At 47.1% G+C, this 14,521-nt stretch overlaps 1 protein-coding gene across 1 annotated transcript in view; it reads left to right on the forward strand.

The window, feature by feature from the left end:
* The first annotated feature begins 9,360 nt into the window (after positions 1–9,360).
* The window catches only part of MAPK4 (mitogen-activated protein kinase 4), a 64,157-nt gene continuing 58,996 nt past the window's right edge, over positions 9,361–14,521 (forward strand). Inside the window, exon 1 of the mRNA XM_006837493.1 lies at positions 9,361–9,906. Within this exon, the coding sequence (XP_006837556.1) occupies positions 9,361–9,906 (546 nt within the window). The remainder of the gene's footprint in view (positions 9,907–14,521) is intronic.

The raw sequence follows: 14,521 nt of genomic DNA on the forward strand, positions 1-14,521 counted from the left end.
TCTAAGAGTCTGAATCGACTCAATGGCAGTGGGTTTTGGTGTTTCATTTTTATGGGAGCAGACCGCCAGGCCTTTCTTCTGCAGCACCAGTGAACGGAGTAGAACCACCATCCTGTAGGTTAGCAGTCCAGCACAAACCCCTTGTGCTACCCAGACCTAAGAGAAGCACAGGGGTGGGTAAATCAGTCTGAGTCTCCACCAAGAAAACGACTTCCTAGGAAGGACGCCCAGCCTGTCACCTCCTGGTGAGAAGTACTTAACCTTCAAACGTTGTGAGGTCAGAAAATAAAAAAAATAAAAAAAAGGTTGTGAGGTCAGGAAAAGCTTTTTCTCTGAATTATTAGACGGTCCAGTGCTGTTTCCAAACTGAGGCCCAGATGGGCCAGGGCCTCTGTGCATCAGCAGCTGGACGAGTTTGCAGGCCTGCTCCGGGATGGCCGGTCCTTGCTGTCCCAGGTGCCTACACAGCTGAGGTTCACAGCTTGAGAACAGAAGATGCACTGGTTGGAAGGCAGGGCTTATGGTCGTTGGACTTGGGTTTTGTTCTCAACTGTTAATCTCATTTTACCGTTGTATTTCTCAGATTCTCAGTCCATAAAATGGATTTACTAACAGTAGTTGAACACAGACTAAAAAGGTGGCCATCTCTTGCTATAATTTGATAAGTGCCACAAGGTATACCCTACCCCAGACTTTCTCTTCTCTGGACCTGAGAAGTCACACTGGGTCTTGATGATGAGAAACATGGTTATTGGAGTCAGGCAGACCTGAGTTCAAATCCCATACTCCCCATTTGCCGGTGGCGTGACCTTGGCCAAGTCACTTCCCACTATGAACTTCACAAGATAGTAATACAAACCTCATAGGCCTGCTGTGAGACCCAATAGAAGTTATTAAGCGGCATTTTTGGCATATTGTAAGACCTCAATCAATGTAGCTACCCCACCTCCATTGCCCTGGTGGTCCTCTTGGCCATTTCCCAGACGGCCTCTGTCAAAATGCAAGTGAGATTAGGATGTGGGGCCACACTAACACACTCTAGAATTGTAGACGTCAAAGAGAGCTTTCATTCAGGTTAGATAGCTATCTAAAAGCAAAGAGTGGAAACTACAGATGAGCTACACTAAGCCTGGAGTGGGGTCCTGAGCCCAGGCCACCTCCCAGGAAGGGCAAGCATGGAATAGTGTCACCATCCAGGATAACAGGAAGACCAGTCCAGGAGGGAAGGGATGATGTGGGAAGACTGAGAGGGGCCTGGGCTACACTGTACTTCATTGCCTCCTTATGAATAAGCTAGGGGCATTCACTGTGCAGTCTACAGAAGTCAGCACATCACAGCTTCCAGGTCAAATTTGGCCCACTGCCTGATTTTGTAAATCAAGTTTTATTGAAACGCAGTCATGACCATTCATTTGGTATTGTCTGTGGCTGCTTTTGTGCATAAACAATGGCAGAGTTAACTAGTTGTGTTGAACTGTTGCAGCAGGGACTCTGTCCTGCAAAGCCTAAAATATTTATTCTCTGGTTCTTCAGAAAAAGGTTACCAGTTCTTTAGAAAAAGGTTGTGTAGCAGATACCTTCTCATACACGACAGTGATTAGGATCGTGAGCTTTGGAATCAGGTAGACCTGCCTATGCTGGGAAGGGCTCCCCCTAGACTTGTACAGTGCACAGCCTGTTCAACTGTACACATCAGCCCCTCCCAAGAAGGATTTTGTACAAGTTTTGGTTCAGGAGAGGGAAGAAAGTTGTGTCTGTGAAATATCAGTTCTCTGCTGGGGGCTGAAGCGCCTGCTGACATTGATCGGCATGAGGCTCGGGAGGTTCTGAGTAGGCAGGGGAGGTGAGTCTAAATTTAGACTTTCCAAAGCAGATTTCTAAAACAGAGCCCCAGGAATCCCAGAAAAGGGCAGTTGGCACACATCACCTTGTCTCTGGTTTGCTTCCACATGTAGAAAGGCTGAATGAGTAAGAGAATAATTAATTGGCCTCAAATAAGATGTTGCTGTGGAGATCAGATGCAGTGATGAAGCACCATAGTTCAGAATCCTGGGGGATAGTTATTTCCATTCCTGTGCTTTATTATGATGCAGACCAAGGAATCATGGGAACCAACACTGCCTTGTATGCAAAGTTTCCATGCATGCTTCTTGCTGTGTATCACTTAAGCACAGCTGAACTGGTGATCTTTCCTTCTCATCAGTGTAGACTCCTTGGCTTAAAACCACACCTGTGATTCTAAACACCTCTGAGCCATCACCTCTGATTGGAGAATGGCTGCCCTTTGACCTGAGAAACTGCCTCATGCCCAGAGCAGCCATAGTGTACTCTCTGGACTGCCCAGATGGGCACATCCAGATGTTAGGTTGATCCTTGTCCCCAGGCCCACTGAGCCCATGCCCTCAGTATAGAACATGTAAGAAAAAAATGACTCATAGCCACCCCATGTATGTCAGAGTCAAACTCTCTTCCATAGTGTCTTCAGTGGCTGAGTTTTCAGAAGATCACTAGGCTTTTCTTCCAAACTACCTTTGGGTGGACTTGAACGTCCAACCTTTTGGTTAGCAGTCAAGCATGTTACTGTTTACATTACCCAAGGAGGATTCCAAATGTAACTCATGTACTTCCTATCCAGTTATTTTCTAAGCACTTACTAGTTGGGAGCTGGACATGTGTAAAAAGTTAAATAACAGCCTTAATGATCTAGTGCTGCTCTATCAGAAATTAGACAAGTGAATGGCGTGTCTGATTTATTTTCGCACAGTTTACATCCAGGGCACCGGCTCTGGGGGAGGTCCTTCTGTCACTGTCTGCTCTGGAGGAAGCTCCTTGTGTCTCCAGTGTCTGCTTCTTGGCTCCTTGGAGATCTCGGTGTGTCTTAGCATCTATCTTCCCCATTATCTTACCTGCTTCTTTCACTTTCTTATTTAATCTCTTTTATATCTCAAAAGAGACTGATTTACAACACACCCTACACTGATTCTGTCTCATTGACATAACAGAGAGCCCATTCCCAATCGGGTTTATAACCTTAGGCAGTGAGGTTAGGATTTATAACACATATTTGGGGTGGTGGGAGGGGGGAACACAATTCAATCCACAATGATTAGTATGGTGGTGTGGTGGCTGTGTGCTGTGAAATCGTTTCTGACTCACAGTAACCCTGTATAGGGTTTCTGAGGTTGTAAATCTTTACAGAAGCAGAAAGCCTCATCTTTCTCCCTTGGAATGGTTGGTAGTTTCAAACTGCCAACCTTGAGGTTAGCAGCCCGACTCGTAACCACTGTATTACAATTAGTGTCATTGTTTAGTGCTGTCCAGGAGGTTCCGACTTATAGCTACTTGGTATAGGGCTTCCAAGGACCTGCTGGTGAGTTTGAACTGCCAACCTTGTGATTCAAATGGACCTTGCAGTCCAGTGCTTATCCTACACTGCCACCCCAGTATGCCAATTAGTATTGGGTCCTGGTCTGGCAATGTGGAATAAAGCGCTGGACCGCGGGGTCTGTTTGAACCGCAAGGTCAGCAATTTAAACTCACTAGTCGCTCCTTGAAAACCCTATACAGGGTCACTATGAGTCAGAACTGACTCAGCGGCACTTAACAACAACAAGTGTCAAATAAAGTCTAGCCATAAAGCCACAGGAAGTTCAGGAAGGCGCAGATGCTGCTAAGGACTGGGATGGCCAGGGACGTTCAGAAATTCATCTGAATTTGGAGTGACAGCAGGTGTCAAAGAAGTAGGTGAACATGTCAGGAACTGGGAAGGTGCAGGCAAAAAAGGAAGACAGGCATTAAAAGAGACTATTTAGAGGTCTCTGAGGAAGGCAGGGTGACTGGAACTGAGCCCTCCCAAGGTGACCTGGTTCCTGCCCACTAAAGCTGCCAGCATGTTGAGAAGGCCACTGACAGACACACACACACATACACAAACAGGGGAGACAGTCCCTCCCCTGTGAGAGGAAAATGAAAGTGTTTTAAAAAATAACTAAATCACTTCTTAATTATTCACAGATGACCTGCACTGCAGCTTATCTCTGACAAATCCTGCACCCAGCTTGCAGGTGACGTCATCCTCCCATGCTAGTCATTCTTTCCTGTGTCTGCAGCCCAGAGCTGGAAAGGGAAGGGGGTTTGAGGGTCCTCCTTATGAAGCAAAATGTGCCATTGTGGATCCTGATCTCGGCTGCAGGAGGCAGAGGAGGGATGGAAGGGCCACTGGGGCTGAGTTAGGCATTCGGGGGCCTTCCCAGTGGATGGTCCCAGACAGAGGGAATGAGCTTCATTTGTTCCTTAGTCACATGTTCATTGCCACCATCTATGCTGAAAGCTCAGGGTCCTCATCTGCAAAGTGAGAGGCTGGCCCAGAACCATGGCTCCTAGTGGAGGTGTTGTTGGCTTGGGGTCTGTCTTATTTCCATGTGCTTCTGTAATAGACTCCTGGTATGGCTCTGTAGGATCAGCACTGGACTGAGAAACACAAGGTCAGCAGTTCAAACCCACCAGCTGCTACTTGGAAACCCTATACAGGATAGCTATGAGTGGGAACCTACTTCACAGAACTTAACAACAAGAAGAAACTGTAATAGAAATGCCACAAGTGGGTGGCTTTAAGGAATGGAAATTGTTTTCTTATAGTTCTAGAGGCTCCAAGTCCAAATCAAAGTCTTGGCTTCGTTGGTCTCCTCGTTAGTAGCCCAGGTGCCCCTTGGTTTCTTGGCTATCCTCACATGGCACCTGTCTTTCCCTGTGTGCATATCTCTGTGTCTATAACTGATGGGAATACCTCAAAGGGGTTCTAAAACTTGCCCAGTGAAATAGGCTTCTTGTGGAGCCTTTGCAGTGTATAGGACCTTAGGTGGAATCCTGAGCCCCAGCCAGAACTTTCTGAGGTGGGACATTCCCACTTGAAAGGGAATGCAGACCAGCCCAGAGCAGCTAGAGGAACAGAAGATACTTCTTGAAAGAAATACCAGCAGGAAAAAACAAAAATGGCAGTCTGTTTGGCTATTACAAGAACAAGCAAGCTGTCTGCAGGAGACCATTAAGACAAGTAATCAAGTCCCCTCAGGACAAGCCCCCCTTCAAGACTGAAACTCAAAGGGAACACACGAGCAAGCATGTAAGCTTGCTGCCGACCGTGTTGGTCTATTTGTGAGTGGAAGTGGGGGAAAAGTAACAATAAAGATATGGGCTGCGTTCGATCATGTTCTATAGATGTCGACCTTGAGATGAAAGAGAGAAGAGGAAGGGTTGGTTGATCTGAAGTTTGGGGAGACTTGGGAACTTCTGAGCCCATGGACAAGGACATAGCCATGGAGGGCTGGAGCTGAGAGTGAAGTGTCCAACTGGTATGAAGTGGGGGAAGATGCATAAGAATGTCCATACTTGCAGATAAGTATCCATTTGACCTAGCTTCAATGGTTTGATGATCAGAACTCGACTAGAGGGAAATAAAGAAATTTGATAAAGGAAACAAGTGTAGATTGCTACAATTTGATGATCTTGACCTGTATTTATGGATGTAGTCTCTCAAAATATCAATTGAGAGGAAAGGACTCTTCACATCAAGGATCAAACCTATCCCCTCTGTAAACAGGGTTGATAGGGATGGGCAACTTAGACACTGGCTACCTAAAACACAGGAAGCTATAAAGGCATGAAGTGACTGGCTTACAAGTTTTCAAGAGGGAGTTTAGTTTCAGAGTGTGCAGGGGAAGGTAGAACCCCACTGAATAGTTTTCATCTTGTCTAGACGGGTCTGGTGAAAGGAGATGGGGATAGGATTCATTTGATTCAATTAAGTAATTGTTATCATGACTAATTGCGATAGTCACAACTGTAATGGTAGAAGTTTTGTAACAAAAGGGGGGTAGGAGTTAATCTTACATTCCAGGAACAGAGGCCCTCTAGGACCATGAAGAGAGAAGAGCATGAGCTAAATGTGGGACCCTATTCAGAGAAGCAATACATCAGAGATGGAGGCAAAGATGAGGACATGGAGAGATTGAACCACTGAGAACTCTAGACTCATGGAAAGAGAAAGGCTGTGTGCTGTCGGCTTGCAGAATGTGTCCTTTGGTTGTTTAAACTATTATATATTCCTGCATTATATTATAAACTATTATATATTCCTGCATTATGTACATTTAAAAAAAAGATTAGATTTAGAACCCCCACTACCTGAGTCAAGTCTGGTCAAATTAACATAACAAAGGAAACCTGGTTTCCAAGCAACATTATATCTGTAGGTAGAAGAGTCAGCATTCCAACACATATTTGGCAGGGGGACGCAATTTATTAGCAGTAAATAACAGAGTGGGTTTGGTGTTTTTTGGCAGGGTGGCTGCAAATCTGACCCAGTCCTTTTAAGGCCAATTATTATTGTTACGTGTCATCGAGTCAGTTCCTACTCATAGTTAGCAGTCCAGTGCTTATCCTATAGCACCAAACCAAGACTCCTAAAGGCCAGTGTTGCTGCATGCTGTCAAATCGTTTCTGGCTCATAGCAATCCTGTACAGGGTTTCTGAGGCTGTAAATCTTTACAAGAGCAGAAAGCATCCTTTTTATCCCACGAGTAACTGGTGAATTCAAACTGCTGACCTTCCGGATAGCAGCCCAACTCGTAACCCACTGCTTTACCAGGACTCTTTCCTAAATGCCAGTTGTTGCTAAGTTTTGTCTAGTCAGTTCCGACGCATAGCAACCCTGCACAGGGTTTCCAAGGAACAGCTGGTGGCTTTAAACTGCTGACCTTGTGGCTTGCAGTCCAGGGCTGATTCTACAGGATCCACCAGGAGTCCAGTCATGGCTGTTAATTCAGTGAGCCAAGAGAGCCCCACCTTCCCCACTTTAGGCCCACTGGACTTGACCTCCCTCTAAGATTGCTTCCAAATCTGTAGTTCTCTAAGTCTATGATCATTTTGTGGCTACATTTAATGAAAATATGCAGGGGGGAAAATTGCTGAAAATTTGATAAATTATCAGAATTGTATGCACATTGTATTTAAATACAAAAGGGAATTTTTAACAACAGCAGGAAACATCTGTAGAGCAATCACTATGCTTCAAACCCTTTCCTTAGGGGTCTTTAGAGGGGATCTGATGATATAGTTATTTCAGATCACCTGTACCCCCTAATTCACCACCTTAGTTTCTGAGCTCTGAGCTGACCAGTGTTTTACTTCATCATTGGCTGAGTTATACAGTGTTCAGATCTGAAAGCGTCCCTACAGAGAACGTACAGTATGATGAGACTTAAGACAACTCTGCCCAGACACCCTCCTTTGTGCTGAATACAGGGATCTTTCTTTGTGAATCCACGGACTTCATGAGTCAGTTCCAACTTATAGCCACCCTGTATAGAGTTTCCAAGGCTGTAAATCTTTATGGGATCAGAAAGTCTCATCTTTCTCCTTTGGAGTAATTGGTAGATTCGAACTGCTGACCTTGCAGTTAGCAACCCAACACATAGCCTACTACATCACCAGGACTCCTCTGACACTCTCATGTTGTTGTTAAGTGCTGTCGAGTAGGTTCTGACACATAGTGACCTATATAGGGTTTCTGAGAAGTAGCTGGTGGGCTTGAACCACCGACCTTGCAGTTCAAACTGCTTTGCAGTCTGGTGCATTAACCCACAGTGCCACACCAGTACTCCATAGAATCCATGATTTTGCATTTATCTCAGAGGTCTAAATTTACATTGTTGTTGTTAAGTGCCTTCAAGTCAGTTCCAACTCGTAGCGACCCTGTATAGGGTTTCCAAGGACTGACTGGTGGGTTTGAACAGCTGACTTTGCAGTTAGCAGTCAAGTGCTTATCCTACAGCGTCACATCAGGAGTTCTCCCCATTTGGGTCCTATTTCTATAATTTGAGTCAACCGCCATGCCATTAGGCTATGATTGGATCCATTGCTTTAAAGAACTGTGTGGAGCCCTGGAACTCTGTTCCTTAGTGCACTGGCCAGAGTCCCTTTTTTCATGGTAGCAATATAATTCCCCTGTCATTTGGTTGGCATGTGTGTTTATGCCACCTCTTTGTAAAAGGAGAGATACAAATGTAATTAAATCTCAGTCCGTGGCACATTCTTAAAGACATTTTGCAAAAAGAAGAAAGAAAAGGGACCCATGTGGACAAACAAGACAGTTGATCCTTTCTTTTCTGCCTACAACTAGTTATGTGTTACTCTCGCCCTTCCTAGATCACACAGATGTGTGTGTGTGTGTGTGGAGAACACGATGGATGAATTTCACACAGGTCAGAGCTGGTAATCCCCCCTTTGCCAGCAGCAGGCATTCACATGAAGGTGCTCTGCTTGCAGGCTTATCAAATCAATCCCTCTTCTCTCTTCCTGCAGGAGAGTGCTGCACACAGCGGGAGGGTGGCTGGGCAGTGCCAAACCTGGAATCCCCTGAGCAAGCAGTGTTTCAGCTGGCGGGATAGATCAAATAACACTTGGGCCAGTTAACAAAAGACATGCTAGTGGGAAGGTGTTGGAAGCCAGAGTGTGGAAATTTACCCAATGTTATGTCTTTGACAGGGAAGGAGACTCGGTCTGAAAGATGCTGTGCTCCTCTGGCCTCTCTGGGTCCAGTGGAACCCGGCCTCACTCCAGGTGGCACAGATGAAAGAGTGGAAGGGGATGTTACCTGTGTCTGATCCCTCTGGAGGATCCTGGTCTGGCCGCTGAGCTCCACTTGGACTAGGACTTCAGGTATGACTTGGTATAGAGCTCATGAACGTGACTGAGTTCCTGCAGATTTCATCCAGGCTTACCAGACTGGCTTAGCTTTCAGAATCTAAGGCAACCTGGTAGATAGGAGAGCTGGCAAGGGTAAAAAGAAGAACCTAGAAGCCTCCTGAATCCATGGACAGGGTCCCTTTGTGCTGCCTGGGATAGAAAGAGAGACTGCTGGGTAGCTGCAGGCTGTGACCATCTTAAGGAAAACGAATACGGAACAGCAAACACAGCTGCATTTCAGTCAGAAGGATTGAAAGGGGAGAGTTTCTGCATCTTTTATTTTGAGCTCCATCGCCATCACCCGTTCACCTAGATTATGATATTTATTTTTCTTCTGAAGGTGCTCTAGTTGAAAGCAGTATGAGCCATTCCAGGCTTCAGGCAGGAGCATTCACCACGTAGGAGGTGGTGGGCAGCCCTTCCCGTGCAGTTAAGGAAACACTCTGAGCCTCCAAGTTGTGCAGCTCAGCGAGCATAGACAGATGCCTTTCTTGTAGCATTCCTCCACATTGGAACTTGACAGAATGAGGTGTGCTGGGCAAGCCACCAGCTGGGACCTGGCCTTTCCTGACTGCTCCCTCCCCATGTGGGCAGCCCTAGACCACTGAGCTGACAATGGCCGAGAAGGGCAACTGTATTGCTAGTGTCTACGGGTATGACCTTGGCGGGCGCTTCGTCGACTTCCAACCCCTGGGCTTCGGCGTCAATGGGCTGGTGCTGTCGGCTGTGGACAGCAGATCCTGCCGGAAGGTGGCCGTAAAAAAGATAACCCTGAGCGATGCCCGCAGCATGAAACATGCGCTCCGGGAAATCAAGATCATCAGGCGTCTGGACCACGACAACATCGTGAAGGTGCATGAGGTGCTAGGCCCCAAGGGCACCGACCTGCAGGGTGAGCTGTTCAACTTCAGCGTGGCCTACATTGTCCAGGAGTACATGGAGACAGACCTGGCACGCCTGCTGGAGCAGGGCACACTGACTGAGGAGCACGCAAAACTCTTCATGTACCAGCTGCTACGCGGCCTCAAGTATATCCACTCGGCCAATGTGCTGCACAGGGACCTGAAGCCTGCCAACATCTTCATCAGCACTGAGGACCTCGTGCTCAAGATCGGGGATTTTGGCTTGGCAAGGATTGTCGACCAGCATTATTCCCACAAGGTAGGTGGAACGTCCACAGTGTATTCCTCACTCCGTGGGAATCAGACCATTGGATCAGTATTTGGGAAAGGCTGGAGGGTCGTAGAAGGATTATGGGCCTGAAAATTGTTGTTGGGGGAAATCTGGTCTTAGTCTTGGCTTGTTACATGCCAGGATCAGTAGCCCTGGGCTGTTCAAGAAAGGGGTTGGACTAGATGACCTCTAAAATTTCTTCCAACTTTAAGCGCCGTGGCTTTCAAGTGGAGTGATTGGTACATTTGCTTCTAGCACCTTCTTAGCTCTTTTGAAACTGGTAGCTCATCTTGTAACCATCTCTGCTATCAGATCTCCCCTGTGAACCTCACCCATACTATCCATTCTCTTAGTTAGTGGACAGTGGGCACAATGATTAACCCGATAAACGAGTTCTCACTATTCATTTTCCAGCTAATGGCTCAGTTGTCTCGGGTCCCACGATGCCCTAATCCCTCAGTGTTTCACTTAAAGCTACAGGTGTCAGGATGGAACTACCGAGACCTCACCTGGGTGGCTAACGGCTCCACCAGCCACAGACCTCAGTGCTGACCAGAGCACGCTGGTCCCCAGACCCCATCCTCTTTTCACCTGATCTCCTGCCGCCTTCAACCCTCCCAAGTCCATGAACTTTAGGAGAGCCACTGAGCTGACTCCTCTCAACAGGGCTGGTGGTTATGTGATTTCCAGCCTCCTGCCAAGACCTTTGGATCATGACTTATTTTTTACTAAAATGAAAAAAAAAATCCCTAAGGAATAGGCACACTGTAAACTGTTACCAGTCAAGGGGCTGGGGCTGGGGCAGGTCATGAAAGCAGAGAGTAGTTCTGACCTTGAACGTTCTCCAGTTTTCCCTCCAGTGCCCTCTCCTCTCCTGTCCCTTACCATTGTATTTTCTGGTGGCTGGAAGGTCACTGGTACATAGAAAGACTTCTAGGTGAGACAGAGGCAGGGATCCCTGGCCTGGAACTTGGACTCCCCACATCAGCCTAGCCGATGTAGTTTCTTATACCACAAATTACCAACCCTCTTTAACCATGAACTTGCCCTCTGCCCCTCCTCCCACAGCCAAGCCATCTGTTAAAGTTGATGGCTGACTCTTAGCAGGAATGAATGTCCATGGTGAAAAACAATGCTGTCTGTGCCTCTCTGGGGCCTTGTACAGTTTCTTTTTACTTTCTTTCCCTTCCAAGGAGCAGTGATCAAAGGTCTTAAATCCAGATTGGTTCTTACTTGGTAGTGGGACTAAGAATCCACGACAATCTTGTCCTGGGATACACAAACCCCCTTTCTGAGTCGGGATGACATAAACCAGTACATCTGGAAATAATGATAGAACCTCCGCCGTGGGTTGACGTCAGCGATGTGACTTATGACAAGGAAAGTGCTTAGAGAAGCATGTAGTAGCCTCTGGTCACAGCAGCAAAGATGATTTGTTGGGGCAAAGACTGGTTGTGGTAATAAAACTTGGGAGGTGGCTCCGTGTTTGAGGAATCTGGGATCTGGGTTCCCTTGGATGGTGTTAACTTGGGACGTAGCCAGATGCTCACCTCAATTTCCTCATCTTTCACAGTGACAGTAACACCTGCCTCGTCTGCCACACTGGCTCCTGTTGTTGTTAAGCACCAGCAAGTCGGTTCCAACTTGACCCTGGTGCAGCTGGTGGGGTTGAATTGGTGACCTTGTGGTTCAAAATCCTACAGCGCCACACCGAGTCCCCTGGCTCCGGGTTAGAGTTAAAATGAACTGTAAGTGTACTGTGGAAGGCAGCAAGTACTGTATCCATTCACTTAGAGAATATTTGTTGAGCACACTCGTAGCCAGTGCTGAGAGCCGTGGGGGAACACCGTGCGGCCGTGCTCATTTACAGTCAGAGATGATGCTGGTGGACTCTCATAGGGGTATCTTCAATAACACTGGCCTTGGAGCCCGTTAGGTGATCTGGTGCCCCTGTGCTTCTGTGCCTAGAGATTCCACAGGCCCCCTTCCTACTCCCCACTCATAGACCTTGTGCTTTTAACATCTCCGTGTGATGATGATTTATCCTAAGTGTATCACATTGTAAGGCACTCAGGATAAATGGTCTATTTTAAAGCTGAGAAGAAGGGCTCTCTTGAGCCCACATGACTGACTGTGGTCATGGGAGGCACTAGAACTCGGCTTATCTCATATCCTGATGGAGGGTCTCCTGTGCTTTCTCTCTTCAGGAAGTTTCTCAGGTTCACCTGCTTGGAACTCATCTTCCCTGGCCCTCAATCCCCATGTCACCTTCCCCTCACCCCCATCCCGTTACCATATGTCCTGACACTGCTGAGTGTCTGCTTGGTTTCCTGTGCTTTGTCTCATGGACTCTCGAGGCTTGAGCACAGTTCCTAACTCACCATGTTCTCCTGTAAAGTCTCATCCCTGTCCCTAAGGGATGGCCCTCAGAGGCATCCTGGGGTGGTACAAATGATTAAGCACTGGACGACATGCTAAAAGGTTGGTGACTTGAACCCACCCGAGATGCCTTGGAAGACAGGCTGAGCAATCTGTGTGCAAAAGATCACAGCCTAGAAAGCCGTATGGAGCACATGGGGTGGCCAGGCCTCGGAATCGACTCCACAGCAGTTGGCTTGGTCTCTAACAAAAACACTGAGCTGCACTGGGGCCTCGAGTGACATTTTGGGTGCATCTTGAGTCCCCTGAGGCCCATACCAATGGGCAGTGGCAGTGGAGGACCATTCTAATGATTCTGTCTCAGCAGGGGCAGCATTGGAAACGCTGGTCTGTAAGTCATGAGGCCTCACCTCACTAATGGTTATTGTGTTGTTAAGTGCCATCGAGTCAGTTCCAACTTAAAACGACCTGTATAAGGTTTCCAAGGAGCGGCTGGTGAGTTTGAACTGCCCACCTTGCAATTCAAACTGACCTTGAGGTAAAGTGATTATCCTACAGTGCCACACCAGGATTCTACCACACTAATTACATGACCTAAAAAAAAAATTAATAACCTCATCATCATCATGGGAATTCCAGCTCTTGATAACCTATCCAGGTTTATTGGCTATAATTTTTACAGAAGCAGCTCGCCCGGCGTTTCTTCTGTGATACCACTAAATTAGTTCACACTGCCAAGTTTTAGGTTAGTACATATTAACCTTCAGGCAACAGCTATTGCTTGGGTAGTTTATTCCTAAAAAAAAAAAAAATTTTTTTTTGTATAAGGGCCTCACCATCTTCTTCATCCTCTTCATTTTCTATATGATAAACCTGGGGCCTCCAAATGGAGTAGATAAGCCAAGAGTACAGCACATACATTTTGACTCCATGCCCACTATTTTTTTCCTGAGCCTCAATTGTTCCATCTGCCAAATGGGGTAATCAGTCCCATTCTGCTCATCCATAGTGTCACAGTACTCAGAGATGGACCAAGGGCTAAATCAGTAACAGAGCCCATTGCAAAGGTCACCCCAGGCAGACACTCAGACTTCACTTTCCTCTCTGCTGACATGAAGGCCACTGAGTGAGCCAGCAAACCCCATCTGCAGGGTGACCTGGCTGCCAGCCCCCGCCCCCAGGGCAGCTCAGCCTGTGTCCTGTTCTGAATCCTGCCCACGTACCACCTCACCAGGTCCACTACTGAGTCCCTTGCTGACTGTGTCTGAGGAGTGCAGTCTGTTTTCTCTTGAACTGATCCTATTAGGAAGAAGAAAAAGATCTCAGAAGAGGAAAGTATGACATTTATGTCTTCTTTGAGCCCTGTGTAAATTCTAGGAAACGTCAGGAGCCCCAGGGAAGAGTGCAGAGGCCTGAAGGGCAGCTAGACAGACTGATTAGCTGGGAGCACACCTCCCTCCAAGAAGGGGCTGCCTGAACGGGGGAAGGACCACCTTCTATCTTGCTGATGTCTCTTTGAGGCTGCCGGCTTTCCTGGGACACATCCACTACCATCAAGTGATCCTACTCACAGGGACGCTATATAAGGTTTCTGAGGCTGTAAATCTTTATAGAAGAGGGAAGCCTATCATTCTCCATTGGTGGGTTTGAACTACCAACCTTGCAGTTAATAGTCCCATGCTTATCCTACAGCACCGAGGGGACAAAGGAAGAGGATAGACATATTGGGATTTGGGCAATGAGAGGCTCTTGTGTTTGTTGTTGTTGTTGTTAGGTGCCATCGAGTTGGTACCAACCCATAGAGACCTTATGCACAGCAGAACGAAACACTGCCCAATCCTAGGCCAACCTCACTACTGTTGCCACACTTGAGTCCATTGATGCTGACACTTGGCCAATCCATCGCGTTGGGGGTCTTCCTCTTTTTCTCTGACCCTCCACCTTACCAAACATGAGATCATTCTCCAGCGACTGGTGCCTCCTGACAATATGTCCAAAGTATGAGAGACGAATTTTGGCCATCTTGGCCTCCAATGAGCACTCTGGCTGTACTTCTTCCAAAACGGATCTATTGGTTCTTTTGGAAGCCCATGGCACCTTCAATACTCTCCTCTAACACCATAATTCAAAAGCATCAATTCTTCTATGGTCTTCCTTATTCACTGTCCAGCTTTTGCATGCATATGAGGTTATTGAAAATACCATGGCTTGGGTCAGGCACACC

This window comes from Chrysochloris asiatica, unplaced genomic scaffold, assembly GCF_000296735.1.
Source record: "Chrysochloris asiatica unplaced genomic scaffold, ChrAsi1.0 scaffold00021, whole genome shotgun sequence".
Taxonomy (NCBI): Eukaryota; Metazoa; Chordata; class Mammalia; order Afrosoricida; family Chrysochloridae; genus Chrysochloris; species Chrysochloris asiatica.